Here is a 27564-nt window from a genome sequence, read left to right as displayed (position 1 = left end):
GTGCTGGGACCACGACCTCGCCCCGTTGCGCCCGCTGTCCACTCTTCGGAGTGGGGAGGCTGAGGCCAGCTCCGGGTGCTCTCGGGGCGTCTCAGCAGCCTCCTGGACAGGAGGAGCGTGGGCCGGGCACGCAGCGCTCCGGGAGAAGGCGGCGGGCACAGGGAGAGCGCCAGGGGCGCGCCAGGAGGGCTCCGGGCCCGGGATGGACGCGCGGGTGCCAGGCGGCGGCCCCGCCCCTCCCTATCCTTTCCGCCCCCGGGGTCAGCAAAGCCAATGGACGCCTGGGCCATGCGACAGCGGCCAAGGCGATTGGACAGCGGCTCATGAAAAGGACACCGCCTTTTCTTAGGGTACGGAGGGCGGGGTCGCCTCCGCGTCCCAGGCAGTCGCACGACGTGCTGCCCCCGCGACGCGCCTGCCGGGCCCCGCAAGCCCCGCGCCCGCTGGCTTGCGCATGGCCCCGGCGTCGCTCGTCATGAACTCCTCTGGGCTCAGGACGTGTGGCGGGGACCGCGCGGGGCCCGGCCCGCTGCCCTTCAGTGTCGAGTCGCTGCTGGAGGCGCAGCACCGGCTGGGCCCGGAGCCCGCGGAGCCCCGGGAGGAGAGGCCGCGGGGCGCTGCGGAGTCCCGGGCCAGGTTCCCGCCGGCCGCCCGCTCGTCCTCCCCACGTAAGTGCCCTGTCGCACGGTCCCAGACTGCGAGAGCCCGCCCGGGGCAGCTCGAAGGACCAGGGCGGGAGGGGCGCTGTCGCTTCTAACTTCGGAAAGTGACCAGCCACGAACCGCCCTGCCTTAGTACCAAGAGAGAAGCCAGCCCACCCGAGCCGTCGGGCGCGCGCACACCCCGCAGCCGTTCCCGCGCCCCACACAACCAGGCTCTCGCTCTACCTGGGAGCGGAGTGGGCACCCCAAAGCCCTGAGGCTTCTTGGAGCCCCGGGCCGTCCCCGGGACGGTGAACTTCCGCTTTGCCAAGCCCGCATCTCTGTTATTGAGGCGGCCTCCAGCACCAGCTTCTCGCCTCTCCAAGTGGGCAGAGTTCCCCTCGTCCCTGGGGTGCGGGGCCCTGGATTTGGGGAGCAGAGCCCGAGTCCACAGAGGCCCTCCCCTACACGCACCGTCTCCCTGGTGCCTTGCTTATCTTACCCCTGTGGCATTTGGGGTCTCGTCTCCTCGGTGGGCGCGATCACGGAGCCGGGAAGGGGATCCAAGAGTGTCGGAAAGGGGAGCGCACTGCCGGCGTCTGAGTACCCCATGTGTGCTTCTCTTTCCTCCCAGGCGCCCCCAGTCCTCCGCCCTGCACCCTCCGAAAACACAAAAACAACCGCAAGCCACGGACGCCCTTCACCACCGCCCAGCTGCTGGCGCTGGAGCGCAAGTTCCGCCAGAAGCAGTACCTGTCCATCGCCGAGCGGGCCGAGTTCTCCAGCAGCCTGAGCCTCACCGAGACACAGGTGAAGATCTGGTTTCAGAACCGCCGGGCCAAGGCCAAGCGGCTGCAGGAGGCCGAGCTGGAGAAGCTGAAACTGGAGGCCAAGCCGCTGCTGCCCGCGTTCGCCCTGCCCTTCCCCCTGGGCACCCACCTTCAAGGCTCTCCGGGCGCTTATGGCGGTGCTACGGGCACCCTGCCTCAGGTGCCAGGACTCTTCGCAGCGCCTATCACTGCTTACGGCGTGTATTACCTCTCCTAGGGGACCTGGGCACACGCCTTGCCAGGTGGTGGCCTGGGGGGGCCGCAGGACAGGGCGGCGCAGGACAGGGCGAGCTGCGCACCCCTTTTCCAGGAAAACCCCCTGCATCCCGTCGGTCTTTTTTTGTTTTGCTTTTCAGGTTTTTGTTGTTGTTGTTGATACAATGTTATAATTGATGCCTCAAGCCTATTTGTGGGTATCTTACAGATATTTAAGAACTTAAAAAAAATGTTTGTTCTAGACACTTTCCTGAAAGACAGTGAACACAGTTTCATACGGTGGCCGGGTGGAGCTTCCTATTTGTACAAGGCAGCCAATAAAGTACGTATTCTGAAGTTTACTCTGTGAGACCTCCCTCCGACACCCCTGCTTCGGTAACTGGCTCCTATCAGAAGGATTCGCCAGACTGTCTTGGGGCAGCAAGAAACGGATTCCCGCAAAAGAAATGAAAACAGTTTGGTGCCAGGACTGCTGAAATGAAGCGCACTGATTACTAACTAGGTTTGTTACCATCGTGGCAGAATGGAAACTTTCACACGTGGTTTAGGGGATTTTTTCCGTATTTATTTTTTATTAGAGAGCCTGAGGCAAGGTGCTGTCTGTGGACTGTGTGCCTGTGTCTGTGTGGGGATGTGGGTGTGTGTAGGGGGTGTGTCCACACAGAGAGGCAGGATGGCCACGGAGCCGCGGATAGGCATGGAGAGCACAGTGGGGGGTGTGTACCGCAGGCCCTGTCCGCTGGGCTCCCCAGGGATCCTAGACTGGTGCTGGGCTGGGGAGGAGGAGTTGCTAAGGCTCAGGGTCCATACGAAGGGCACTGGCTAACTCGGCCAGGATAGCCAGGGACCTGCTGGCATCCTGCTCTGCTTCTTTGTTCAGGTCTCTAGGGCCCGAGGGAGGAAGCACGGTCTGACCCTTCCTGAGGCTTCTCCCAGCTGCCTCAGCTCTCCTTCTGGACTCTGCACTGGGACTGTCAAGGTGCCTGGGTGGATGGAAGCCCCCTCGACCATTCAGCCTGATCCTCGCTGTGGGCAGCCCCCTCCCCGCCTTCACCCTGCCTCCCAGCTTAGCCAGGACCCAGAGGTGACCATAGGGAGGGGACGCAGAGCCCCTTCCCTCAGGTCACTGGTGCTGGCTCTCCCTGGGCCTGCCCGCTCGGTTTTATTCACTCGGGGGGCTGCTGAGGTGCTGCCCACAGGAGACAGCTTCGGAGAAGTGGAGAAGTCCCAGAAGTATTGATGATAGTGCCCTAAACTGCCTATTACTGGCCATTACTCTCCCTGTGTTTCTGGAAAATGACAATTCACGATGGATTTTAAATGGAAACTAACCCAATTCTTGAAGTAGAAGCTGCTGGAAATGAAGGCTGATAATGAGAGAGGCATCCTCATAGTCCACACTGCTGTCCCCCCAGGCCTGTGCCCGTGGGCTAAGCTGTTTAAACTCAGAGCCCAACTCCAGTCAGGGTCTTCAGGGAACAGACCCGCCTGTAAACACACCAGAGAAGGTGGTGGGGCCCTGGCGCAAAGGGAGCTTGAGAGGGGCGGAAGGGCCTGAGAGCCATGACCCATGACCTGACTCATATGTCTTATGCCTCGCAGAGCGTAGTTGTTGCTTTTTAAGGCTACTCAGAACCTTGAGCCTCTTCTCACATCTGAGGTTTTGTTTGTTTTTTAAAAGTACATTTGTATTGATTTCAGAGAGGGAGGAAAGAGAGAGAGACATCAATGATGAGAATCATTGATCAGCTGCCTCCTGCACACTGGGGATCGAGCCAGCAACCTGGGCATGTGCCCTTGACTGGAGTCGAACCTGGGACCCTTCAATCTGCAGGTTGACGCTCTATCCACTGAGCCAAACCAGCTAGAGCACATTTGAGGTTCTTAAAAGCACCCCAGCCCTACTAGAGATGAGGCCTCTGGAGGGAGGCCCTGCAGGCGGTCCCCACTCTGCCAGGCCTAGCCCCAAAGCCATTATTTGTCAAAACAGAGTAAATCCATTGTTTCTGTCCATGGGCTACCTTCAGTATAGGTCTGGGTTCCACATGCCTGCCCAAACCTGCTTCTCCCTGCTGTGGCTCCGCGTGCCCCTGCGGTGTGCTCTCTCCTTAGCTACCTGGTGACCATCGATGAGAGGACTGCAGACTCTCATCTGCTCTGTTCCTCCCAGGAAGACACCAGCCGGCACTCGAGCTCTGGTGTCAGCCCCTTCCCTCTGCCTGTGGCTGTCCCTCCTTGGGGAGGCTGCCCCAGCTGGCACTCTTCATCCCAGCACTGACCGCCCTGCCCAGGCGCCACCTGTCAGTCTTCTCTGTCACTGCCCCCTAGTCAGGTTTGCTCAGAGCTCAGTAGAGGATGACCCAGGGTCTCTCAAACAGGTACAAGCTCTCACTGATGGCACCCTGCCCACTCACCCCTCCAGAGGTGCCAAGACTTCATAAATCTTCCTGAGAACTGCCCTGGCCAGTCAGGTGGCCCAGTTGGTTGGAGCACCGTCCCGCACACCAAAAGGTTACAGGTTCAATATCTGGTCAATGTTTCTCTCTTATCAATAAAAACAAAAACAAACAAACAAAAAACATATCCTCAGATGAGGATAAAAAATAATTATAATAAAATAATTCTTTCTGAAAGCTGAATGCTGAAAGCAAAGTGCTCAAACGTAATTATTGCTCATTTCCCTTAGTTCAACAATACAGAAATGACTAGAGACCATAAATAAAAAATATATGCTTTATAAAGAACACTTGTAGGATGGCCCCTACAGAGGGAGGGGATGGGAGCAGAGTCACTGCCGAAATCTGTGGTCTCTCTCTGCTGATACTGGCAACTGGTGTCATCCCGCCATCCCCCAAAGGACCGAGACATGAGGGGTGGCAAAGGCCTGCTCTCAGGCTCAGCTGTCACTAGTGCTTATTTCTGTTCTTGGTGCTTTTAAATCCTCGCGATGCACCTTGACCAAAACAGATGGTGGAAGGTACTCTGAAATGGAAAAAACCTTCAGACTAAAGAATCATACCTTCTACCAACAAACAGCCCAATTCCTAGAGCAGTCTTTTCCTCTTCTTCCAGAATGCTCTTCCACTCCTGGAACATTCCTAATGGCAGCTCTTCCTGCAGACTCTGCTCTGGGGCAGCTCCTTACTGTAGCTGGCCAGTGCCTCTGACCTGCTTCCTATGGGGACTGGCTCCCACCAAGCTCTCCAGAGCTGACTTCCTGTCATCCTCCCTGCACTGAAACCCTAACTGCCCACTGGTATCTGGACTCACTCGATGGCCAAAGTCCAGGCAGCTGTGCAGAGGCAGCAAAGGGACGTAAGTCCTTTTCATGTCAGTTTGGATTCCTTGGCGATTTTTTTCATTTGTCCAACATTTCCCCCAAATTAGATTTGAACTCAGGTTTAACCCAATAAAAGTGCAGTTAATGCTAGAAAGACAGACTCACAGTTGTAACCTAAGCAATTACAATTGAGCTTCTCTCTACCCTGCACTGCTTCTGAACGTTGAAATTAACAGCGTGTTGCCAAGAAGCAGAGCAGGAAAAGGGGGCAGCACTCTGCATTCCTGAGCTGCAGGGCTTCCGAAAGCAGTGAGCCAGAGACACAAAGTTATCCTCGAGAACCAAAACAGCCAGCCTCCCAACTCCCACAGAAGCCCACAGTGGAGCCAGCACCTTTTTCTCCCAGCACGCACACAACCTCAGAAATGCCACCTACTGACCTGTGGCGGTAGCTCCGCTTCTCACCCACAGGCTCTGGGGGTGGTGTCACGTGTTCAGAGCAGACTTCCATGGTGTCCCCATCATCCCCCAGGGCTTCTGTCGACACTTCCATGGCAGCCATGGAAGTGGCTGGGCTGTGGAAAGCAGAGGGGCTCGCAGGGCTCGCCATGGTGACGGATGCAGCCCCGTCTACCACAGAAATGAACTCACCAGAAAGAGACTATGTCTTTTCCTGCAGACGTTTTATAACTATTTTGGCATTGTGTAATTTTTAGGCTACCAGATTAAGGAGAAGGATTATGGCAAGGCCAAAAGTGAACGTTATGATGCCACTTTTTATAAATTTAGGTATAACAATTTCACTTTGCCTTTAAATTTTTTTTTTTTTTTTTGGTTAATCCTCACCAGAGGCTATTTTTCCATTGGTTTTTAGAGAGAGTGGAAGGGAGGGGGAGAGACAGAGAGAGAATCATCGATGTGAGAGACATATATCAATTATGTGTGTATATACTCAAAAGGCTTCTCTGAATTCCAGGGGTGGCTGCACATACCCTTTGCTTTTCTTTGGTTTATCAAACCGGAAGTCCCCAGGGTAGAGGTGATGTCTCACCAGGTGGTCCTTCCTGTCTTTGCTGGTCTTGAACTTCTCTGTGCAGCCTTCCACCAAGCACTGATACTAAAACAGAGACAGTGTCCCGCCATCCACAGGGATGGGGGCTGGAGCGGGAAGATGCCCTGGTCTTGCCCCACCCAAGAGCTGAGAGCTCTGACCCTGAGGCAGACAGCTCCCATCCAAGCCCCCGATATGACTGCTTCACCCACCATGTCCTGCCGCTCAGACAGGACCTGGAACAAGGAATCGTGCCACTCCAAGATGTGGATGTCCAGCAGATGTCCCGAGGGGAAGGCCCGCTTGCAAAAGGAGCACACGTTTCTGTGCAGAGTGTGGTAGTGATGCTCATAATCCTCCAGGGTGTCGAATACCTGGCAGCAGCCCGCCATCTGACAGGTGAACTCAGGCACCCTGGCAAAGGAAACCACTGCTGGCTGACAAAAAACATTAGGCTGTCGACAACTTCCCTTCAAGTGGGAAAGCTCTGAATGTTTCTTTCCCAATTCCAAATCTTGCTTTCTTTTTTGTAGCTTTTCTTTTACTTTCTTTTTAAAAAATTATTTATTGATTTTTAGAGAGAGTGAAAGGGAGAGGGAGAAAGAAACATCAATTTGTGGTTACACTTACTTGTGCATTCATTGGTTGATTCTTGTAGGTGTCCTGACCAGGTTCCCTGAAACCTTGGTCCATAGGGACGATGCTCTAACCAACTGAGCTACCCCGCCAGGGCCCAAATCTTTCTTTGTTGAGAAGTTAATTTTCAGAGACCAGCCAGGTAGCGGGGAGATCAACAAAGCGGGGCTAGGACGGTGGTTCAGGCAGAGCGCTGTGACAGGTCACCAGGGAGGGGCAGGACTGGGGGCCCGGGAAGGGGACAAAGTGGGGGGCGAGGAGAGGCGGCGCTGGGCGCAGAGCAGCTCACCTGGGCCTCTCGGGAACCCCGGCCACACCCGTAAGGACGTCCTGGAGGTAGAGGTGCCGCTGCACGTCCCCTTCCTACAGAACACGGTGGGCGCACAACTGAAGGTCCCGCCCACCCGGGCTAGGACCCGCCCCGCCTTAGCCCCGCCCCACAGCTGTAGGCCCCGCCCCGCGGAGCCATGGCCCCGCCCAGGCCCCGCCCCCACAGCTGTAGGCCCTGCCCCTAGACAACTCCCCTTTCCCTCAACTCACGCACCTCGAAAAACTCATGCTCCCGCGGGAAGCGTACCAGACGCGCCGCAAAGCGGAAAGGCGCGGCCCCGGCCGCGGGGTCTCGCTCCACGGGCAGCGGCTCAGCCGCCCCGGGCCCCGCCGCCAGGCGGGCGTGCACCGCGGGCGGCAGCTGCATCGTCCGGTTTGCCGCGTAGCCACAACCTGTCGGCCACCGTCCACGAGCTTGCCGGGGCCGGACGTGACGTCGCGCGCCACTTCCGCTTCCGGCACCGGCTGCGCGGCGGATTTCAGCGGGTGTGGGCAGTGGCGCGGCGCTGGCGGTGAGTGCGGGCGGGCGCCGAGGGGCCCGTTCGCGGCGGGGCTGCCCTCCGAGTCGACCCCAGCCCGTGCGGAGCAGAAGCCGTGCTTTGGGGCAGCTCAGTCCCGAAGCGGACGCCGAGGCCCCTCCCAGGTCCTAGTGGTGCAGGGTCCCTCCCGGGCCGCTGCCGGCACCCTCGCCCGCACGGCTTTGTCTCTGGCTGCGGCGCCCTCTGGGTCATTGTCTCCCAACCAGTCACCAACGAGGTCCCCAGGAAACTCAGGTTTTATTGGAAGTCGTCTTTGTCTAAACTGGCCTTCAGTGGCTCCCATTACCTTAGTCCCGTGTCCTTCTCGCGGCCGGTCTGGCCCTGCACGCTCCGCCTGCCTTTCCGTCTCCTGCAGCCGCTCAGCTCCTGAGCTGCACAGGGCGCGGTGCCAGGAGCTCACGGCGCAGAAATCGAAGGAGATCAAGCAGTTACCTGATTAAAACGTGATAGGTAGACACATGAGGGACGCAGGTGTGCATGAGACTTACTGGAGGGTGGACCAGGTGCGCACAGACTCTGGCTCAGAATGTTTCAGCATCGAGCACGACGTGCGCATGTATACGTGCAAGGGCTAGGGGGGGTGCTTCTTTAAGGCTTAAGCAATTGAAAATATGTAATAAAGTTTGGTCATTTCATTCTGGGAGTGAAGGTTGTGGCTACATCGCCAGCTGGTCATTCACATGCCCAGGAAGAGCACTGGACAGACCCAGACTTTTCATCACTTAATACTTTTTCTGTCTCTGAGAAAGCATTAGGGTTGTTGACGTTTTCCACCAAGTTTTCAAGCCCTACTCCTGCAGCTCAGGTGGTTGAGCCTCAGTTGAGCATTTGTCCATGCACCCAGAGGTCATTGGTTGATTGCCAGTCAGGGCATATACCCGGGTTCTGGCTTGATCCCCAGGAGGGGGCATGCAGGAGCCAGTCATTGATGTTTATCTCTCCCTCTCTCTAAAAAAAATAAATACATATTAAAAAATGTTTTTCAAGCCAATTTGAGAAATTAGCTTTGAACTCCCAACAGAGACTCACTTTCCTCTGTGTTCACCAGTGTGCGTGAAGTAGGCGTCTTAGCTCACTAAGGCGGCGGCTCACGCGTGGACGAGGTAGTTTTCATTCCCACACAGAAGTCTGTCCGTTTGTTCTGACTGATGGAGAGAACTCTGGAGTGTCACAGAGGTCAAGTGAGCCGTTGCAATGAAATGTTCTTCAGAGTTGCATTTAGTGTGGATGCTGCTGATGTTTAGCATCCTGGCCTCTTGCGCCTCCCAGTCACCAGGACAACCAGGGGTCCCTCGGGGGCCCTGCCTGCAGCTGAGAGCCCCCATTCTTGCAGGAATTGTTCCCAAATCCACAGAGAACAGTGGGCGCCTCAGACATGGGGACAGGAAGATAGTTTTTAAATAAACACTCACTTGATCATGATCTTTCTTCAGAAGAGCTCTCTCAACCCGCTTGTGTCTGGGGGAGGTGTGTGCGCTTGCGGTGGTAAACAGTGTCCTTGCCATTTACATGGCCAAAGGATCCTGCGTCCAGCGCGTACAAGGACAACCCACAGAAACCACATGGAATGTGGGGAAACTGGTTCCCTTGGACTTGAGGTCGCCAGGGGGAAGTTCTGTTGTCTTCTCTGTTTGCTGGGTTTGCAGCGCCTCGCTCATGGCCCGTTGGGAGTCATGGGGTAGCAGTGGTCTGGGCGTCAGTGGGGCAGATCCAGTTTTCCTACTGTAAAACCAGCCCTTTCTCAGGTAAAATGCACATTTGCAGTTGGTTGGCCTTTTGCAGTAACAGTGATGTCTGACCTGCTTTTGAAATAACTTGCTGTGTGCAGGCTTTACAGGAACTGCTGCCTTTCATCTCTGCAGTAGCTCAGGGAGAGTATACTGCTCACCCCTCCTTGGAGGGAGCTGGTTTCGAACACGCTCAGCCAGGCCCCGCAGCCTGCGCTCTGCTGCTGCTGTCGTTACTGTCGGCGCCTCTTGTAGCCGCTCCTGCGCTGGCAGCCTGGGTTCCAGCTGGTGCTTACTCTTCTGCCCCCATGTTTGGAGACATCTGCTCCTGGCCAGTGTTTGATGCTTACACACTGTGAACTGTAATTACATCCAGAGGACTTGTTTTCCGTCCCCCAAGATCACAGTTACAAGTAATATTCATTGGTAATTAGCTGTGGAGTGTGGACTGGGTCGTCTCTGCTTGGTGTTTTGTTGGACTTAGGTGTCTTCACTGCAGCTGTCAGCACAGTGGCTCCTAACCTTTTCTGGGTCACAGAGCCTTTGAGGATCTATTGAAAAAGCCTCTCAGGAAATTCACAGAGAGACATGACTGTCCTTGATAACTGTTCTTTTGTTGTTCATGGATCTGAAGTTAAGAACCTTACGTAGGTAGACTGAAATGTTTATGTGAAGCATGTAAAATTTGCTCATTTTTATTTTTTTAATCTATAGTTAATTACCCCTGTGTGTGTGTTTTTTAAATATATATTTTATTGATTTTTTACAGAGAGGAAGAGAGAGGGATAGAGAGTTAGAAACATCGATGAGAGAGAAACATCGATCAGCGGCCTCCTGCACACTCCCTACTGGGGATGTGCCCGCAACCAAGGTACATGCCCTTGACCAGAATTGAACCTGGGACCCTTGAGTCCGCAGGCCAATGCTCTATCCATTGAGCCAAACCGGTTAGGGCAACCCCTGTGTGTTTATTCACTCCCTTTTATCAGCACTGTTGATGGTGATGGCTAACTGGGCCAGTCATCAGTGGGAGAACAAACTGCAATGCAGGCCGCTACTGTCCCTTGGGGACATCTCAGTTATGACTTTGATGCCAGAGGGTTCTGTAGCTAATGGTGAGACCCTGGGACATCTGGTTGACAGGGTAGACTGAGCTGAAGTGGAATCTCACCCAACTCAAATGCACAGGAAATGTGTAGCAATTTCCCCCAAAGCTTCTGCATATATAGCCAAGCTTGGGCAAGAGAAGGAAATGTCTTAGGTGCCAGAGTGCAGAGAGCACGCAAACCTGAAACAGCGCAGGATTTGAGAACCAGGTGTGGGCCGGAACAGTTTGAATACCCGAGCTGGGACGGGGCAGTAGCTTAGGCCTGTGTAGATCCAGGTCCACTGGGTCTGCCCAGCCAAGACAAGAAAATTGTCTGCCAGCCACTGGCCCACAGCCCTGCGTGGTGATGTCACCAAGGGTGAAGGAGGGTTCAGGCCTTGGAGTCCACACTGTCTGCACCTGCAGACTCCCGAGCGGAGGAGTGGGCCTAGAAACTGGCTGGAGTGTGGATTGCCAAAGGGAGCATGTCCACTGGAGACCATGCCCGTGAGAAATGACAAACCCTACCAAGAGCGCCACCTGCAGGGAGAGAACTCACTCCAGGAACAAGCCCTCCGGGGAATAGACAGCCGGCAGTAGGTGGTTATGGTCTACGAGGGGCATCGTGTGGCCCACATGGTGATTTCGTTTCTCCTAGACCTGACATTGGCCAAAATTGGTTGCTTTAAAAATTTCTTACTAGCCAAACCGGTTTGGCTCAGTGGATAGAGCGTCGGTCTGTGGACTGAAAGGTCCCAGGTTCGATTCCGGTCAAGGGCATGTACCTTGGTTGCGGGCACATCCCCAGTGGGAGGTGTGCAGGAGGCAGCTGGTCGATGTTTCTCTCTCGTCGATGTTTCTAACTCTCTATCCCTCTCCCTTCCTCTCTGTAAAAAAATCAATAAAATATATTTTTAAAAAAATTTCTTACTAGTAGGGTTTTGTTTTTGTAAGTAGCTTTCCTCTTATCTTTAGGAGAACATATTGTGATGTCTCAGGGCCAAAACTATGAGTGAATTTCGGATTCACCACGATGTCAATGAGCTGCTCAGCTTGCTGCGTGTCCATGGAGGGGATGGGGCCGAGGTGTACATTGATCTCCTGCAGAAGAACAGGACCCCGTACGTCACAACCACTGTGTCTGCACACAGTGCCAAGGTGAGTGCCCATCCCTGCGCTGCTGTCACTGGTGAAGACAGCCCGTCCCTGTGCTGTGCACAGAGCTCACCTCCCTGGCTCCTGACGGGGTGCCCTAGCAGTGCCAGTGATGATGTCGGACAACTTGGCAAGTGCTTTCCATGGACCAAGTGTCTGCTCAGCTCAGTGCCTCTGCTGACCCCGTGGCCACACTGAAATCTCTTTAAAGTGTACTGTTTTTCTTTATTCAAAAAATATATGATTCAAAATTATAGATCAGCAGTAAAAGGTAACTTTGAAATCTTTTAAAAAAACACATTAAGAAGCTTCAGTTATTTAACCAGCTTAATACTGGCACAAAGATAATTAGAAAAATTCACTGAGCCCTGGCCAGTGTGGCTCAATAGTTAGAATGTTGGCCGAGCACCAAAGGGTCGTGGGTTCGATTCCTGGTCAAGGGGACGGGACATACCTGGGTTGCAGGTTTGATCCCCGGCCCCGGTTGGGGAATGTGCAGGAGGCAACCAATCGATGTGTCTCTCACATTGATGTTTCTCTCTTTCCCTCTCCTTCTCCCCCTCCCTCTACCCCTCCTTTCCACTCTCTCAAAATCAGTGGAAAAAATATCCTTAGTGAGGATTAACAAAGAAAAGAAAAAAGAAAGATTCACTGAGCACATTAATTTAGGAACACACATTACGTTTAATCTATCACAGGGGGAGCATTAAAAACCAGTGAGAAAACTTAACCCCTGAACCAGTACATGGTAATAAATTCAAGAGGGAACAGAGTAAAATGAAGGCATAAGCCACCAGGGGAAAAATACAGGGTTATTCTGTGACCAGGCTTGGAAGAGACGCCTTGGAGGAGAATGGTTTCACAGATTGAGGCGTCTTCTTAGTTTTATTTCAGCAATATATGGTTATTACTCAGCCTACCTGATTTTACTCCACTTGGGTCTTTGTGTTTAATTTTCTGGAAGATGTTTTTTAAAGTTCCTAGTTATTGTCACTAAATCACTTGTGTTTGTTCTTTCGAGGTTAAAATAGCAGAATTTTCTCGTACTCCAGAAGACTTTCTGAAGAAATATGATGAACTGAAATCGAAAAACACAAGGAACCTTGACCCACTGGTGTACCTGCTGTCAAAGCTCACGGAGGACAAAGAGGTAGCTGTCATGCTCGGGTCAGGCTTATCAGGGAAGGTGCGTGGGGAGCCTGCCTTGTGGGGAAGTTCTGGCGAGTGTTGTAAGCACACAGGTTTGCACGGTAGAGATAACGCCTCATGACCCTGCTGTGGCGGGTGCCATCCTGTTGCTCTACCCGCCTGTCAGACTGAAAATAGTTCAGAGTGGTAGACAGAAACACGGGAAGTACTGACAGTAGTTATTTTGGGGGGCTTTGTTGTTGTTTTGTGCCATGTTTTTTGTTAGTTTAGAGCTGTGTACTTGACGCTAAGAAAAGCACGTATCGAGCTGGGGGAGCCATGGCACATGGAGCACCCAGGAATGCATTAGGACCTTCCTCCTGCTTCCCAAGCTCAGGGTCTGTTCAGGGGTGGAGGCGCACCCTCCAGTGCCGAGGACAGGGAGGGGGCCATCCAGGTGTAGAGAAAGGCAGTGCCCCTGGGAACGGAGTTTGGGAATTGGCTGTTAAAGCAGCTGGAGGGTCCCTCCTTGTGAGTGGAAGACTTGAACCTGGTGGCAGGAAGCATTGGGAGACCAGACTGCAGCTTGAGGACTGATGGCAGCGCCTGCTCTCACCCTTCATGGGGTCACTGGAACTGGAAAAGGAAGGGCTGGGGTGTCGGTGCCAGGCAGAGTGCAGACGTGTGCGGCCCCTTGTCATTCAGGGTTCTGTGTGTGCAGACTCTGCAGTATTTACAGCAGAATTCGAGAGAAAGAGCCGAGCTGGCAGCCACGGTGACTGCCAGCAGCACCACCAGCTTCAGCGCCCCTGCCACGGCCTCCAGGATCTCCATGCAGGAGCTCGAGGAGCTGAGGAAGCAGCTTGGCAGCGTGGCCACGGGCTCCACGTTGCAGCAGGTACTGTGACCCCCCACCCACAGGCCCACACTCACTGCAGCCAGGGCAGGGAGCGCCAGCAGGGGGTGCACGTCTCATTGTCATCTGTTAAAGATGAGTCTGAATGTGGAGACGCTGATCGGGACTAGCTGTGTGTGGACAGGATCCTGGGCACGGTGAACTGGGGCAGGAAGGTTCTGTCCCACCCAGGCATGTGACTCGCCTGCTGCAAGGCAGTTGTGTGGGTTCAGCCAATGCAAACTGCAATTTCCATTTCTCTCTGTTAATTTTTAGCCATTTGTCTTTTTAAAATTATACTTGATAGACATTTTCTCTAGATCGTTTTCTCCTATACTTACTGCTCTGTCTTGCTTCTGAGTTTATGTACTGCCCTCTTCTTTTGATGTACGTCATCTGTTCACAGCATTGCCTCAGCCTTCAAGCCCCATAGAACTGTGTCCCCATGAGGGTCTGAGCTTATGTGCTTGTTGAGCACAGCAGCTGTGAAAGGGACAATGGCCAGCACTGGTGGGCATGTGCTGGGTCCAGCACCTCACAAAGCCCTCACACCGGCACCCCGTGTGACAGATGGAGAAACTGAGTTTGCACCTGCCTTTCTCACTACTCCTAAGCCAGTGCTTCTGAAAGCCACCTCCACAACCCTGGTCAGCTTCTGATGGCCAGTTCCTCAGGAGGACACTGCTCCATGCATGTGCCTGGAGCCAGCCTCTCCTAGTGTGGCCCTCTCCATCCGTCCCTTGTACCCAAGGGGCTCAGATGGGGCACCCCTTCTCCAGCCATCTATCGCTGGGGCCATGTCTTCACCCAGCAGCTCATGTCTAGACTTTGCACTGCCAGGAGAAAGCACAGGTGTTCCCGAGGGTCAGCCTGCCCTGGTGAGGTACCCTCACTGCCAGTCCCCCTTAATATGTGGACCCTGCACAGACCGACACCCTGTCAAGGGCCTGGGTCTCCATCTCTTTTGCCCCCAGCCCCTTTCATGGTGACGGGCTCGGAGTCATTTCATTTATACACGTACTTATTGAACCCTCGTGCTCAGTGCTGTTAGTTTTAACTGTTTGTACTAAAAGTATATCTTTGTTTTTTGCTTTTAAAAATATTCTCACCAGTCTCTGGAACTTACAAGAAAGATGCTTCGAGACAAGCAGAACAAAAAAAATTCAGGCCAGCGCCTCCCCGTCTTCCCTGCGTGGGTGTACGAGAGGCCCACGCTGGTCGGGGATTTTCTGACTGGCTCAGGCCTAAGCACGGACACAGCTGTGCCTATAGGTATGTGAAGCACTTACTTCTAACTGCCTGTGTGGTGACTCCATGGACAAGTGGCCACTGTGCTCAGAGCCCATCCTGTGCCCACAGGTAGACAAGTGGTGTGGTGTGTGTGTGTGCTGCCAGCAGGTTTGTAACCTGCAGATGTGGTGCCGTGTGATCGTGCTGCTGGGTCCTGGTCTCAGGAACCCAGGGCAGCTTGTGTATGGGCAGCAGGGGTGATTCTCAGCGACACCTTTCTCCTGGTGCTGCCTCCAGGTCCCCATCTGTCCCAGCAGATGTCAGGGGGGACACTGAGGGTCGTTCTAGGGCGGGGAGCCGCCTGGGCCCTGAGGCATTTGGTGGCAGCCCTACTCAGTGGCCTGGGACTGTTCTCAAGTCCGTTGGGTGGTATCTCATTGTGTGTTTATGATAGAAATTGTAAGTGTTTTAAGGTCTTTAAGGAAGACCTCCCTTTTATCCCAGAGCAACCAGACTTACCAAGTTGTAATAAGCACTGCACGCAGACCCCATTGGACGTGCTTTTCAGATTCCTGACTGTGTCCTTTAAGTGCAGGCAGGTCCCTGCGTGTAGAGGTTTCTGCCTGCCTAGTGCTTTCAGGCTCCGATGGCCTCCCAGCCTGCCGGACGGTCAGCGCTGTTCCTCCTGGTGGTTTGGAATCTCAGCCTTCCATGCCCCGATGGGCTCAGTTGAAGCCAAATGAACAGCTAGTTCTTATATCTGTAGTTATTTTGAGGAAATTACAAAGAGGAGAATGAGTGAGAGTGTGACTTTCAGCAGGTAGATTAGGTCAGGAGAGAGGCCAGTGGGAGCGGGGAGCTCTGAGTCAAGGCGCGTGGGCCAGCTGGTGTCTGCAACCCACAGGCTCCCTGCCCCTGGCCGCCCAGGAGTCGGCCGTCGTGGAGGACCTGCTCTACGTGCTGGTAGGTGTGGATGGCAGATACATCACCGCCCAGCCCCTCACCGGCAGACAGAGCCGGACCTTCCTCGTGGACCCCAACCTGGACCTGTCCATCAGGGAGCTGGTGAACAGGATCCTCCCGGTGGCTGCCAGCTACTCCACCGTGACCAGGTAGGCCCTGGACACCGGCCTTCTCGGGCACACTTGGCCCCGGAGCGTGTGCCAACCTGCTTCACTCCTGGCACAATGTGAAGGGCCTGGGGACAGGTGCAGGGAGCCCAGTCTGGGCCTGAGAGCAAACACAGAATGTCTAACCTCATCTGAAAAGGTAGCTCGCAGCCTCTCAAGGTGCTGGATGCTTCCTTTCCTCGTAGGTTCATCGAGGAGAAGTCTTCCTTCGAATACGGGCAGGTGAACCACGCGTTGGCGGCTGCCATGAGGACCCTGGTGAAGGAGTACCTGATCCTGGTGACGCAGCTGGAGCAGCTGCAGAGGCAAGGCCTCTTGTCGCTGCAGAAGCTCTGGTTCTACGTCCAGCCGGCCATGCGCACCGTGGACATCCTGGCCTCCCTGGGTGCGTCTCCCCCAGGCCAGGAGAGCCGGTAGGGGGCGGGGCGCATGCCGGCAGATCCTGTGATGGAGCACTGAGATGTGAAGATGAGATGGGTAGTGTCGCAGGAGGGACCCCTGGGCCAGCTTGCTAGTCATTCGTGTCTTGCTTTTGTCACTGTGGTTGTGAGGCCAAAGCTGTGGAGCTTCATGTTTTACTAATTCGCGGGAGGAAACTGGAAGCTCTGGTAAACTTTATTTGCAACTACAGCTTTGGGTGTATCCCACAAAGAGCACCGTCCCGGGAGGAGGTTGGAGGTGAGGCTCCGCGTGGCCTCCCCTTTCTCAGCACTGAGCACCTCTTCCCCTTGCAGCCACCTCGGTGGATAAAGGTGAGTGTGTTGGGGGGTCCACCCTGAGCCTCCTCCACGACCGGAGCTTCAACTACACAGGTGACAGCCAGGCGCAGGAGCTGTGCCTGTACCTCACCAAGGCCGCCAGCGTGCCCTACTTTGAGATTCTGGAGAAGTGGATCTACAGGGGGATCATCAATGACCCGTACAGGTGGGGCTGGGGACGTGGAGGGCGGGCAGGCGGCTCTTCAGCTTATTCTATTGCGTGGTGGACGTGTAGGACCCAGATTGGCCTCTTAGCTGCCTTTGTGTGGGCTCCTCAGTGTGACGGATATAAACGCATACGACGAAATACGTCAGCTCACAAAGAGTTGGGTTGAGATTTATTTGTCAGAACATTTTACACTTGATTTTAGCCAAAAGGCTGAGCAGTGTATTTGTCAAAATACCTTTTTTTTTCTTTTTTTAATTCTCACCCAAGGATATTTTTTTCATTGATTTTTTTAGAGAAAGAGGAGGGGGGAGTGAGAGAGAGAGAAACATTGACATGAGAGAAAAACATCAGTTTGTTGCCTCCTGCGTGTGTCTGAACAGGGGCCTGGGACAAACCTGCAACCGAGGTAGATGCCTTTGGCCTGGAATCGAATCCAAGAGCCTTGGGTCCATGGACCGACGCTCTGAGCACTGAGCCAGATGGTCCAGGGCTTGTCAAAATATCTTACTAATAGATTTGTGGTCTAGGAATAGTTTCTCTCTAGTGACCCAAATAAAAGCTGGTGCGATGGGCTGAGTAAGGAATGCGATTTTGAGGTCCTGGTGCGTAGGTGATATTTGAGACGGGATGTGAGGTGTCTGGGCTCTGATGAGCAGGAAAGCGTCCCCAACATGTCCTGTTACCCACATGCGTGGTGAAAGGAAGGGCTGGTTCCGTTAGAGGTGAACCAGCCTCCCATCCTGTTCTGTGACCCCAGCTCTCTCTGGCCCCAGGTCACCTCGCAACCCCAAGTGAGGTTGGCAGGTTTGATTAATTCACAGTTGAGAATTAACGGTATGAGACTGTGCTTGGCCTTCGTGGTTGTGACCCAAGATGCCTTCCTGCTTTCAGCGAGTTCATGGTCGAGGAGCACGAGCTGCGGAAAGAGAAGATCCAGGAGGACTACAACGACAGGTACTGGGACCAGCGGTACACTGTGGTGCAGCGACAGATCCCATCCTTCCTGCAGAAGATGGCGGGCAAGGTGCTCAGCACAGGTGATGCCCGGGGTGGGGAGGGGGAACAGCAGGCCTCAGGAGGGGCCCCATCCTCCCGGACGTGCCGAGTGTCCTCTGTGATTGTGTCCCAGGGGTGGGTGGGGTGGGGTGGGCAGGGGTAGACAGGCAGGCGCCGGGCTGTGCAGGCTTTGTGTCTGGTTCCTGTGGTCTGATTGGCTGCATTTGTTCCCTGAGCCTAAGAGGTTGTCTCAGTAGGTGCCTCTCCTTCCTCATAACTATTGTATTTTCAGAACTCTGTTGCTACTTAGAGGAAAACTTTCTCACAACACTGACACCAGATTTACACACCAACACCCTGGTCCCCAGTCCTCTGTGGGCACCAGCTGGGTGTCCTGCAGTCTGACTCCGTCCTGACACTACCCGGATGCAATGCAGGCCCCATAGGTTCGGGGCTCAGTCCCTCAAGACTGTCCCACTTCAGATGCCGGCCATGAGTCCCAGGCCACCAAGTTGACTAGAAATTGGGGGTTCCCAAGACCCCTCCTCACGTTTGATCATTTGCTAGAGTGGCTTACAGAACTCAGGGAAACAATTTACCAGCTAAGTTTCTGGTTTATTATAAAGTATTTGATAAAGGATTCGGATGAACAGCCAGGTGAAGAGGTTTGTGGGGTGAAATCTGGAAGGATCCCCAGTACAGGAGCATCTGTCCCCAGAGAGCTGGGGCGCACCACCTCCTGGCAGGTGGACATATTCACCAACTCTTCAAACCCCGTTGTTGAGGGTTGTTATGAAGGTTCCATCCTATGGGCACAATTGGGTAAATCAGTGGCCACTGGTGATTAGCTCAATCCCAGCCCCTGGCCCCTCCCCAGACATAAGGGCGAGGCTGAAAGTTCCAGCCTTCTCATCACCTGGCTGGTTCCTCTGGCCACCAGCCTCACCTTCAGCTCTCGGGGGCCTGCCAAGAGTCACCTCATTAGCATAAACTCAGGTATGGGTGGAGGGGCTTCTGAGTAACAAGATCCCAAGGGTTTTAGGAACTCAGTGCTGGAAACTGGGACGAAAACCAAATATTTGTTGTTGTATCACAATATTGCACACATTATAGGGAACACCATCAAGGACACAGGCCCACTGGGTTCTTAGTCACCCCACTGGGACAGGAACCTGATGTAGAGACGTGAATGGGGAGTCAGCAGGGTCTGGGCATTTGGTGAGAGCAGGGCTGTCTGGAACGGGGTTGGAAGATGATTTAGAAGCTGGTTCTCAGGGCTTTTGTTTCCGTGCTCTCGATTAGAGAAATCAGATGTAAACAGTGACAACAAACCACTGCTTCTGACCTCGGTTGGTGACCTCTATGGCTAGAGCAGGTTCCAGAGTTGTTCTCACAGTCTGTTCTGTGTCCAGTCCTCTAGCTTGTGTGTGGGCCACGACCTGTATGTACAACAGAATGTTTAATCTTACTTCCATCTCTTTTCAGGAAAGTACCTAAATGTGGTCAGAGAGTGTGGTCATGATGTCACCTGCCCAGTGGCCAAAGAGGTCATCTATACATTGAAGGAGCGAGCATATGTGGAGCAGATTGAGAAGGCATTTAACTACGCCAGCAAAGTGCTGCTGGACTTCCTGATGGAGGAGCAGGACCTGGTGGCGCACCTGAGGTGTGCTCTTCCGCCGTGTTAGTGCGGGCACATGTGCAGAAGGTTTGCCTAAGGCACGGAGCTCCCAGCAGTTCCATCTGTCGTTTTACAAATGGGCACATGGCCAGGTCATCTCCAGTCTTACTGCCTGACGCCTGTGGGCACAGCCTGCTCCCTGCCCAGGGTCCCCAGGCCCCTCCTTGGCTCCCACAGTGACCCCTCTGCACCCCCCTCGTTGGCCTGCAGTGACCCCTTTCTGGCAGCTGCCCTGCAGGTCCTGGCACAATGGTCTTGTGCCCCTGCCTGAGAGAGCTGCTCATTGCAGCTGGCCACAGTCATGTCGCTTTGCATGCACGTAGCTGGAGCCCTTTGTGTGCATGTGGCTTTTTCTTGTCAGTCACCTGCCACCGTTTCTCCAGAGTTTGGGCTGGTCTGCATCCCCAGTGGTCTCACTGATGTCTGCCTGTCACCTCTCCAAGGTCCATCAAGCGCTACTTCCTGATGGACCAGGGGGACTTCTTTGTGCATTTCATGGACCTCACAGAGGAAGAGCTGAAGAAGCCAGTGGACGACATCACGCCCACACGCCTGGAGGCGCTGCTGGAGCTGGCCCTGCGCATGAGCACCGCCAACACAGACCCCTTCAAGGATGACCTCAAGGTGGGCCTTTACCTGAGAAAGATGGTTGAAATAAAGCCCAGGAGCCTGGCCAGTGTGGCTCAGTGGTTGAGTGTTGACCCATGAACCAGGAGGTCATGGTTCCATTCCCGGTCAGGGCACATGCCCAGGTTGTGGGCTTGATTCCCGGTAGGGGGCATGCAGGAGGAAGCTGATCGATGATTCTCTCTCATCATTGAGGTTTCTATTTCTCTCCCTCTCTCTTCCTCTCCCTGAAATCAGTAAAAACATTTTAAAAAAGAAACAAATAAGGTCCAGTGCCTGACAGGTTTTCTTTCTGCTTCAGTTGAGATGATCCTCTGTTTTTCCCCCCTTCATTGTGTATTAAAACTGATTTTTGTGAGTTGAACCATCCTTGCATTTTAAGTCCCACTTGGTCCTGGTGTATAATCCTCTTACTGTGCAGCTCAATTCAGTTTGCAGTGTTAAGGATATTTGCATCCCTGTTCTTCAGGGTCATTGGCCTGTGGTGTTTCTGTGGTGTCTGTGGCTTGGTTCCCAGGTAACACTGGCCTCACAGATTGAGCTGGGAAGTGTTCCCTCCTCTTCAGTGTTTGGAAGTTGCAGGAGGATTGATGTTAGTTCTTTAAACGTTTGGTAGAATTTGCCATTGACGACGTCTCAGTCTCCTTGCTGGCTGCAGGTCTGTGCAGAGTGTCTGTTGCTTCTCAAGTCAGTTTGGTCATTTGTGTACCTAGAATTGGTGCTAGAATTAGCTTTCATGATGCTTTTCATTTCTGTAAGGTTGACATTTCTGTAATGTCCCTGCTTTCATTTCTTAATTACTCATTTGAGTCTTCTCTCCCCCTTTTTTAGTTAATGTGGCTAAAAGTTTGTTAATTTTATTGATTTTTCAAAGAACCAATTTTTGGTTTCAATTTCTCTGGGTTTTTATTTTGCTTGTTTTTATTTTTAGAGAGAGAGAGAGAAGCATGGATTTGTTGTTCCACTTATTCATGCACTCATTGGTCGATTCTTGTATGTACCCTGACTAGGGATGGAACCCACAGCCTTGGTTAATCAGGATGATGCTCTAATCACTTAACTACCCGGCCAGAGTGAAAGTGGTTTTATTTTTGAAGCAGTATTTATTGAATGGTCGGTATTTTTAAGCCAGCCTCCAAGATTTAGAACCCGTCTTTAGAGGAACTTACCTCAGTCCTGGGTTTGCTTTTCTAGCTGATATGCACGGGTGGGGTAGAGGTCACAACTTAATGCTTTTTTCTTATAAGTTATTTTAAATTTTAAAAAATGAAAACTTTGTGCTTGCTTCGGCAGCACATATACTAAAATTGGAACGATACAGAGAAGATTAGCATGGCCCCTGCGCAAGGTTGACACGCAGATTTGTGAAGTGTTCCATATTTAACAAAATAAAATAAAAAAGAACACTTTTTTCAGTTACAGTTACCATACGTTACTGCACTGCCTTCAGGTGAGGGCACAGCGATTAAACATCTGCAGACTTTACAAAGGGGGCATACTCCACGTTCTTCTATTTCTTTCCCCCAAGATTGACCTGATGCCTCATGACCTCATCACTCAGCTTCTGCGGGTTCTGGCCATTGAGACCAAGCAGGAGAAGGCCATGGTGCAGGCCGACCCCACGGAGCTCTCTCTGAGCGGCCTGGAGGCCTTCTCTTTCGACTACGTGGTCAAGTGGCCCCTATCGCTGATCATTAACAGGTGAGTGTGGGTTCCGGGCACCAGCTTCAGTGAACAGTTTTCAGGGAGAAGAATCAGATGTGCCTGCCCACTGCATTGTTTTGTAGCATTTGTGTCCTGTGGGGGTTACCTGGTAGCCTGGTGGCCCAGATGCAGAACTGTGTGTCAGTGACAGCCGGAGCCTCGTTTATGATGTCAGGTGTCGGTGGGATCCCACGCCCTCTCCTCCGCAGGAAGGCCCTGACGCGTTACCAGATGCTGTTCCGGCACATGTTCTACTGCAAGCATGTGGAGCGGCAGCTCTGCAGTGTCTGGATCAGCAACAAGGCCGCCAAGCAGCACGCATTGCACTCCGCCAAGTGGTGCGTCCTCTGTCCACATGGGGAAGCGGTCCTAGGATGCACACCCATGCAGTGCAGGGCTATTCCTGACCACCAGGTGCCCAGGTCACCGCCCTGTCCCCCAGCCGCCTGCACAGACCTGTGGGCCTGCCACCCCCTGTCTGGGCGGGAGCCCTCAGAGGACCTTGAGCCTCTTCCCAGGTTGGGACCCTTGTGGTGTCAGCACTCCACCTATTTAAGCCTGAGGCACTCTGCTTGCTGGTCTGTGGCCTCAGGTGTTGCTGTGCCTGTGTCTGAGCCTCAGGAGCCACATCATGGGTTGTGCTCAGAGCAGGTGTACCTGCCGACCACCTGCACACGCTGGGGCTGGGGAGGGGCGGGGAGCAGGAGGGTCTTGTACAGGTGCCAGCTCCACAGCATCTCTGGGATGTCTCTGTTCACCCAGGTTTGCCGGCGCCTTCACGCTGCGACAGCGGATGCTGAACTTTGTTCAGAACATTCAGTACTACATGATGTTCGAGGTCATGGAGCCCACCTGGCACATCCTCGAGAAAAACCTGAAATCCGTGAGTTCTGACTTAACTGCTCTAACACTTAGACTCTGCAGCAACCCGGGCCCTCACATTGCAAGGTCCTCAGAGAGGAAGGTGCTAGGGTGGGTGTCAGGGTGATGCCACCAGCGAGGCCTCACTCAGAGCCTCATGGGGAGAAGCCGCACCTCTGTACACACGCTGTACTTCCTCACATGACAGGGTGGTTTGTGTGGCGTGGGGGATCTGCTCCCACACGCCCGTAGCCCCAGGACCGAGCTGTTGGACATCATGGACGCCTTGTCCTCTGAGAACCTCAGAACTGGGGGCCCTGTGCTCCCACCAGCACGTTCTGGGCCCTCTGGGGCTTCTCAGCCAGAAGACCAATTGCCACCAAATTCCAGAAGCAGGAAGTGGCAAGTGGCAGTGTTTCCTTCTTGCTTCCTGTCTTTAGGGATCAAAACCTTGGACCTTGGGGGCATGTTCAGTATTACTTCCTGTTAGTGGTATAGGAGTTTTCCCCAAAGACCACAGGTCAGAACACGGACGTGTGCAAAGCCAGGGCTGAAGCCCCGGGGACACACGTCAATCTGGTGTGCTCCCTGCAGGCCTCCAACATCGACGATGTGCTGGGGCACCACACAAGCTTCCTGGACAACTGCCTGAAGGACTGCATGCTTACCAACCCCGAGCTGCTCAAGGTCTTCTCCAAGCTCATGTCTGTGTGCGTCATGTTCACTAACTGCATGCAGGTGCGTGCCGCAGCCCTGCCCACCCTGCTCCCTCTCTGTCTGTCAGCCAGCAGGTGCTCCTGAGTGTCCTTCCTGAGCCCACCTGGCCCGGGGGCAGGAACCCTGGCTGCAGTGTCTCTGTACAGGCCTATTTCTGAATACCTTGCATTCTTTTTGTCAGAACTTATTTGATTTCATTTTTATTGGGCGCCTGTCATAAGCAGTGGCTCAAAAGCAGTGGTACAGAAGACAGTGTCAGGAGACAGAAGGGGTGACGTGGGGGTTCGCCAGGGCTGAAGGCTACTGGGACGTCTGAACCAGTGTGAAGGCGGACTAAGAGCCTGGGATGTGATGGCTGATGACAAAGGGGTCAGGAGCATGTGAACTCGATTCCTCAGACATTTAGGAGCCATATACTGGGTTGCAAACTGGAGAACACCATGAAAAGCAAGTGTTTCCAGAAAAACAGGTCCATAAGCCCGTGACGGGCAGACTGGAACGGTGTTGATCCGTCTGCAGCCTCCCTCTGTCCTCAAGTCTGCAGATGTCCGGGTGCAGGGGTGTTTCAGTGGGAGCAAATAGGTTGTAATGAAAGTTTTTTTCGGGCCCCCAAGAGGTTTACACAGAGCATGAAATTGGACGATGAGCTGGGCCGCCTGACCCTGGAGCACGGCACGATGCAGGGGCCGCCCACCGAGGCTGAGCGGGCGGAGGAGCGTGCCCGGAAGGAGCTCGCCAGGAAGGTGCGTGGCCTCAGGGTTTAATCCAGCAGGTCCTCCATCTTCTGAGAGATTTGACTGTTAGGATTCTAATACTTAAAAACTAAACCCGCTACCGCCCTTTCATTTCTGGCTTGTGTTTGATTAAAAGACAACCATCTTAAAATTAGGTTCCAAACACAAGCCACAGAAATCCCCTCACACTCTAACCCCACCCCAGCCCAGCTGAGCCCCAGGGTGAGGCCAGCTTATCTGCACAACAGGCGGTGGCTCAGGGCTGAGCTGTAGGGCCGACCTGCAGAGCCTGGCGCTCAGCAAGCGTAGGTTAGAGTCTTTCCTCACCTGAAGGTCAGGCCGCTCTCAGATGCCAGCGTGCGGGTCTGTGGGTGGAGGGGTCATGGGTTCAGGCAGCAGCTCCCGTGGTCCCTGTTTCGTCCCCTCACGAGCAGGAGAGAACACAGACTGTGCCGAAGTCTGAGCTGCACAAAGAAAACCCTGGTGCCCTGTGGCCAGGAGGAGAGGCCCAGCTGCCCAGGGCGGCTCCGTCCTGTGGTCTCAGGACCTTATTTTTTTTAAATATATTTTTACTGATTTGAGAGAGGGAGAGAGAGATAGAAACATCAATGATGAGAGAGAATCATTGATAGGCTGCTTCCTGCACGCCCCCTAGTGGGGATTGAGCCCACAACCTTGGCATGTGCCCTTGACTGGGATTGAACCTGGGACCCTTCAGTCCGCAGGCCGACACTCTATCCACTGAGCCAAATCGGCTAGGGCGGTCTCAGGAACTTTTATGATGCCCTACCTATACCTTTTATCACTTGGAACCTTCCTGAAGTCCATTCTTCTATTGGAAGAACTTAAAAGGAAGGTAAAGGCAAGCTGGGCTCCTGTCTTCCAGCACCTGGCCGAGCATGTGGACACGCCTCAGCTGGCCTCCAGCTTCGAGGCCACCATCAATAAGTTTGATAAGAATTTTTCAGCCCATCTACTTGACCTCCTGGCCCGGCTGAGCATCTACAGTACCAGCGACTGCGAGCACGGCATGGCCAGCGTCATCTCCAGGTGAGTGTGGGCAGCTTTCCTGTCGTGGGCCCTGTCCCTGCTGTCTTCTCTCACCTTCACTCACTCGGGTCAGTGCAGACAACGTGAGGCCAGTTCTGCTCAGGCCTGAGGGTGTCTGTCCTTGGCCTCCTTATGCTGCTGCCTGTCCCCCGTCACTCCCTGAAGTGACAACACGCATCGGTTCCCTGGTGTGCATTCCCCAGTAAGAGGCAAGCCGTCCGGCAATGCCCCCACCATCGGTCCGTGTCCATGGACCTCGGTCAGCCTCACTCTCCGCGGTGCTCCCGGAGCCAGGACCCAAGGAGGACCCCCTTCAGCCCTCTACCTTCCCCCAGCAGCAGTGTCACCCCGAGTCAGATGAGCAGTGAGATGGGGGCCGTGGGAGGATAGGGATGGAAGGGTGTCCCTGCCACCTAATGCAGGGTCCTGTAGCCACCGCAGGGTGGGTGCCCATACACTCCAGCCCCGCCCTCACCCCTCAGGCTCGACTTCAACGGCTTCTACACAGAGCGCCTGGAGCGCTTGTCTGCAGAGAGGAGCCAGAAGGCAGCCCCCCAAGTGCCCATTCCACGGGGGCCCCCAGCACCGGCGCCCAGGGTCGCCGTCACCGCCCAGTGAGGCCCTCGGAGCCCTGCACCCACCACAGCTGAAGGAGGGACGATGGGCTGGTGGGTGCTGTTGCGGACAGATGAGTTCAGGGTTTCTAATAAAGTATCTGAAGTACATGTGTTGCGTGCGCTGTTGCCATTTAAGTATAAAGTCTGAATGTTATCTGTGCTCAGTTTGTCTTTCTCAGGGCAGAGCAGCCTCCCAGACCAGAGTGGTGTCTCCATGGTGTGCTTACCTGTGAGCCGCTTAAGTAGAGCAGGGCCACTTTAGGGGATTTTGCTTTTTGGCCTCAAAGAAAAAGGCATTTGAGCAACAATAGAATAATTGGCAAGGTGCCTTGTGGGGGCGAGACGGGCTGGGCTCCCTGGAGTCTGCCAGAACCTTCAAACCCATGGGCTGGGGTTTGCTCCTGGCACTAGGGGGCAGCAGCTCCTTGTGCTGTAGGTGAGTTGTGACCCGCATCCACTAATGTGCAGCCTGGGGCTGTGGCTGAGGCCTCTGTCCCCTTAGGACTGCCCCCACAGGACAGCCCTGAGGCGGGGACATGCCCGCCCAACCCATTCCACGACCTGTGGCCTCCCCATCTGGCAGTACCTGCCCTCACTGATCCCACCTCCCCAGATTGGCAATAGATGGCACACCAGCCCTGAGGGTGGTGCTGCCACGAACACCCCTGGGCCACTCTGCTGACTCATGCAGTCATTTTCGAAATTCAGTTTGAACCACCTGCTCCAGGTGGCCTCCTTGGTAACTGAGGAGGAATGAGACTAGAAGCAGCCTGGGCACACAGACAAGATCCCCTGGGGTGAAGGTAGGAGTGGCTCTTGGCCTGGGCTGCTGCCCTGCAGGGCTGGGCAAGCCACAGACGGTTTCCTCTTCTGCAGGTTGTGCAGGTGCGATCTGGGTAAACAAGCGTATCTGCCAACCCCATTGCCAGCCGTGGTGTCACGCAACTGGGGGACTGAGCAGAGGAACCCCCCGGCTCTCGGTGAGGGACCTACTGCCTGGCCCTGAAGCCCAGGTGCCCTGTCCCTGTCCTGCACCTCCAGCCTGCAGGTGGCTGAGGGGACCAGTTAGATGCATCCTGTGGGTGGGTGGCGGTTCCTGTGTGGTAGCCTCTGGGCCCGCATGGGTCCTGGCTGCTACTGTGAAGTCCCTGCCCGTGAGCTGCGCACAGGGCATCGGGTCAGCTCGCTGTAAAGCCTCATGGTCATGGCAGACACGCTGCTTTTAAACTTTTTCTGTGAAACAACTTGGAAAATGTGATGAAGGAACAGAAGTAAAACTGCTGGGGGCTTGCGGTTCACGTGGCATTTATAACAGCCATGAGTGAGCTCAGGGACAATCCCCACAGGGCCCACTCGGTCCAGGCCTGGTCGCTGTGCCCACACTGCTGCTGTGGCCAGGGCTTCCCTGTTACTTCCATCCAAGATGCCCCCCAAGTCTGTGTCAGCCCCTCTGCCTTTTCCTTTTATGTCATTCCCTCGGGGGAAATAATGGCCCCCTGAACTTTAACCTCTGGTCTGGAACCACCTGTGGACATGCTCTCACCCCCGCATCCCAGGGAGTTTGTCTGGGATTGTGGACAAACGCACTTGGCTCAGCTGCAGGAGGCTTGGACCCCCAGCCTCTGTGTCAGGCCAGAGTGGGGTGACCCCATCCAGCAGGACAGGGAGGGCAGAAACGAGGGGGAGGTCCCAATGGGCAGGTTGCCTTCACTGCTATTTGGGGCCCCCCCAGAGCAGGGCTGGGACCCCAGGGACAAGCCCACCTGGAAGTGGCC

The 27564-nt window shown here is 54.3% G+C and overlaps 3 protein-coding genes and 1 non-coding gene across 9 annotated transcripts; 3 read left to right on the top strand and 1 right to left on the bottom strand.

The window, feature by feature from the left end:
• Positions 1-385: 385 nt before the first annotated feature.
• LOC102424644 (homeobox protein MSX-3-like) lies at positions 386-2233 on the top strand. Its single transcript, XM_006098985.3, has 2 exons — positions 386-668; positions 1276-2233. Exons 1-2 carry the CDS (start codon positions 455-457, stop codon positions 1686-1688), a joined length of 627 nt encoding a protein of 208 aa, XP_006099047.1. The 5' UTR covers positions 386-454; the 3' UTR covers positions 1689-2233.
• A 2173-nt stretch (positions 2234-4406) lies between these two features.
• ZNF511 (zinc finger protein 511) lies at positions 4407-7398 on the bottom strand. 2 transcript variants are annotated; one of them, XM_006098983.3, is made up of 6 exons: positions 7199-7398; positions 6944-7017; positions 6231-6432; positions 5960-6084; positions 5408-5542; positions 4407-4669 (listed from the first exon to the last, which is right to left on the bottom strand). In XM_006098983.3, the coding sequence occupies exons 1-6, from the start codon at positions 7349-7351 to the stop codon at positions 4594-4596; spliced, it is 765 nt and encodes a 254-aa protein (XP_006099045.1). In that variant the 5' UTR covers positions 7352-7398; the 3' UTR covers positions 4407-4593. The 2 variants fall into 2 exon arrangements, with proteins under 2 accessions (XP_006099045.1, XP_023618403.1); XM_023762635.1 differs by lacking the exons at positions 6944-7017; positions 7199-7398 and adding an exon at positions 6649-6907 and having other exon boundaries at positions 6231-6455.
• TUBGCP2 (tubulin gamma complex associated protein 2) lies at positions 7378-25897 on the top strand. Of its 5 annotated transcripts, none has more exons than XM_006098984.2 (18): positions 7378-7496; positions 11313-11495; positions 12514-12642; positions 13342-13518; positions 14628-14787; positions 15650-15857; positions 16061-16260; positions 16610-16799; positions 17694-17839; positions 19284-19464; positions 19923-20103; positions 21635-21807; positions 22020-22148; positions 22573-22693; positions 23266-23409; positions 24003-24131; positions 25009-25172; positions 25655-25897. In XM_006098984.2, the coding sequence occupies exons 2-18, from the start codon at positions 11346-11348 to the stop codon at positions 25788-25790; spliced, it is 2718 nt and encodes a 905-aa protein (XP_006099046.1). In that variant the 5' UTR covers positions 7378-7496; positions 11313-11345; the 3' UTR covers positions 25791-25897. The 5 variants fall into 5 exon arrangements, with proteins under 5 accessions (XP_006099046.1, XP_023618402.1, XP_023618401.1 ...); XM_023762634.1 differs by lacking the exon at positions 7378-7496 and adding an exon at positions 7609-7627; XM_023762633.1 differs by lacking the exon at positions 7378-7496 and adding an exon at positions 7707-8079.
• LOC111827958 lies at positions 21384-21490 on the top strand. The gene has a single exon (XR_002831703.1). It is a non-coding gene; the product is annotated as a U6 spliceosomal RNA (small nuclear RNA).
• Positions 25898-27564: the final 1667 nt, after the last annotated feature.

The sequence above is a fragment of the Myotis lucifugus genome, unplaced genomic scaffold, assembly GCF_000147115.1.
Source record: "Myotis lucifugus unplaced genomic scaffold, Myoluc2.0 scaffold_255, whole genome shotgun sequence".
Classification (NCBI taxonomy): Eukaryota; Metazoa; Chordata; class Mammalia; order Chiroptera; family Vespertilionidae; genus Myotis; species Myotis lucifugus.
Note: the sequence above shows the minus strand (reverse complement) of the source record. Positions and strands in the feature narration are given on the sequence as shown.

What these genes read in the sequence shown, in the direction of transcription:
- LOC102424644 (XM_006098985.3), top strand. Translation starts at nt 455, where the DNA reads ATGGCCCCGGCGTCGCTCGTCATGAACTCCTCTGGGCTCAGGACGTGT. An exon ending in CGCCCGCTCGTCCTCCCCAC is followed by an intron (nt 669 to 1,275) that starts GTAAGTGCCCTG and finishes CTTTCCTCCCAG; the next exon opens with GCGCCCCCAGTCCTCCGCCC.
- ZNF511 (XM_006098983.3), bottom strand. Translation starts at nt 7,351, where the DNA reads ATGCAGCTGCCGCCCGCGGTGCACGCCCGCCTGGCGGCGGGGCCCGGG. An exon ending in GGGGTTCCCGAGAGGCCCAG is followed by an intron (nt 6,433 to 6,943) that starts GTGAGCTGCTCT and finishes TTCCTTTGCCAG; the next exon opens with GGTGCCTGAGTTCACCTGTC. An exon ending in AAACCAAAGAAAAGCAAAGG is followed by an intron (nt 5,543 to 5,959) that starts GTATGTGCAGCC and finishes TGCTTTCCACAG; the next exon opens with CCCAGCCACTTCCATGGCTG.
- TUBGCP2 (XM_006098984.2), top strand. Translation starts at nt 11,346, where the DNA reads ATGAGTGAATTTCGGATTCACCACGATGTCAATGAGCTGCTCAGCTTG. An exon ending in GGACACAGCTGTGCCTATAG is followed by an intron (nt 14,788 to 15,649) that starts GTATGTGAAGCA and finishes TGCAACCCACAG; the next exon opens with GCTCCCTGCCCCTGGCCGCC. An exon ending in TGTTCACTAACTGCATGCAG is followed by an intron (nt 23,410 to 24,002) that starts GTGCGTGCCGCA and finishes CGGGCCCCCAAG; the next exon opens with AGGTTTACACAGAGCATGAA.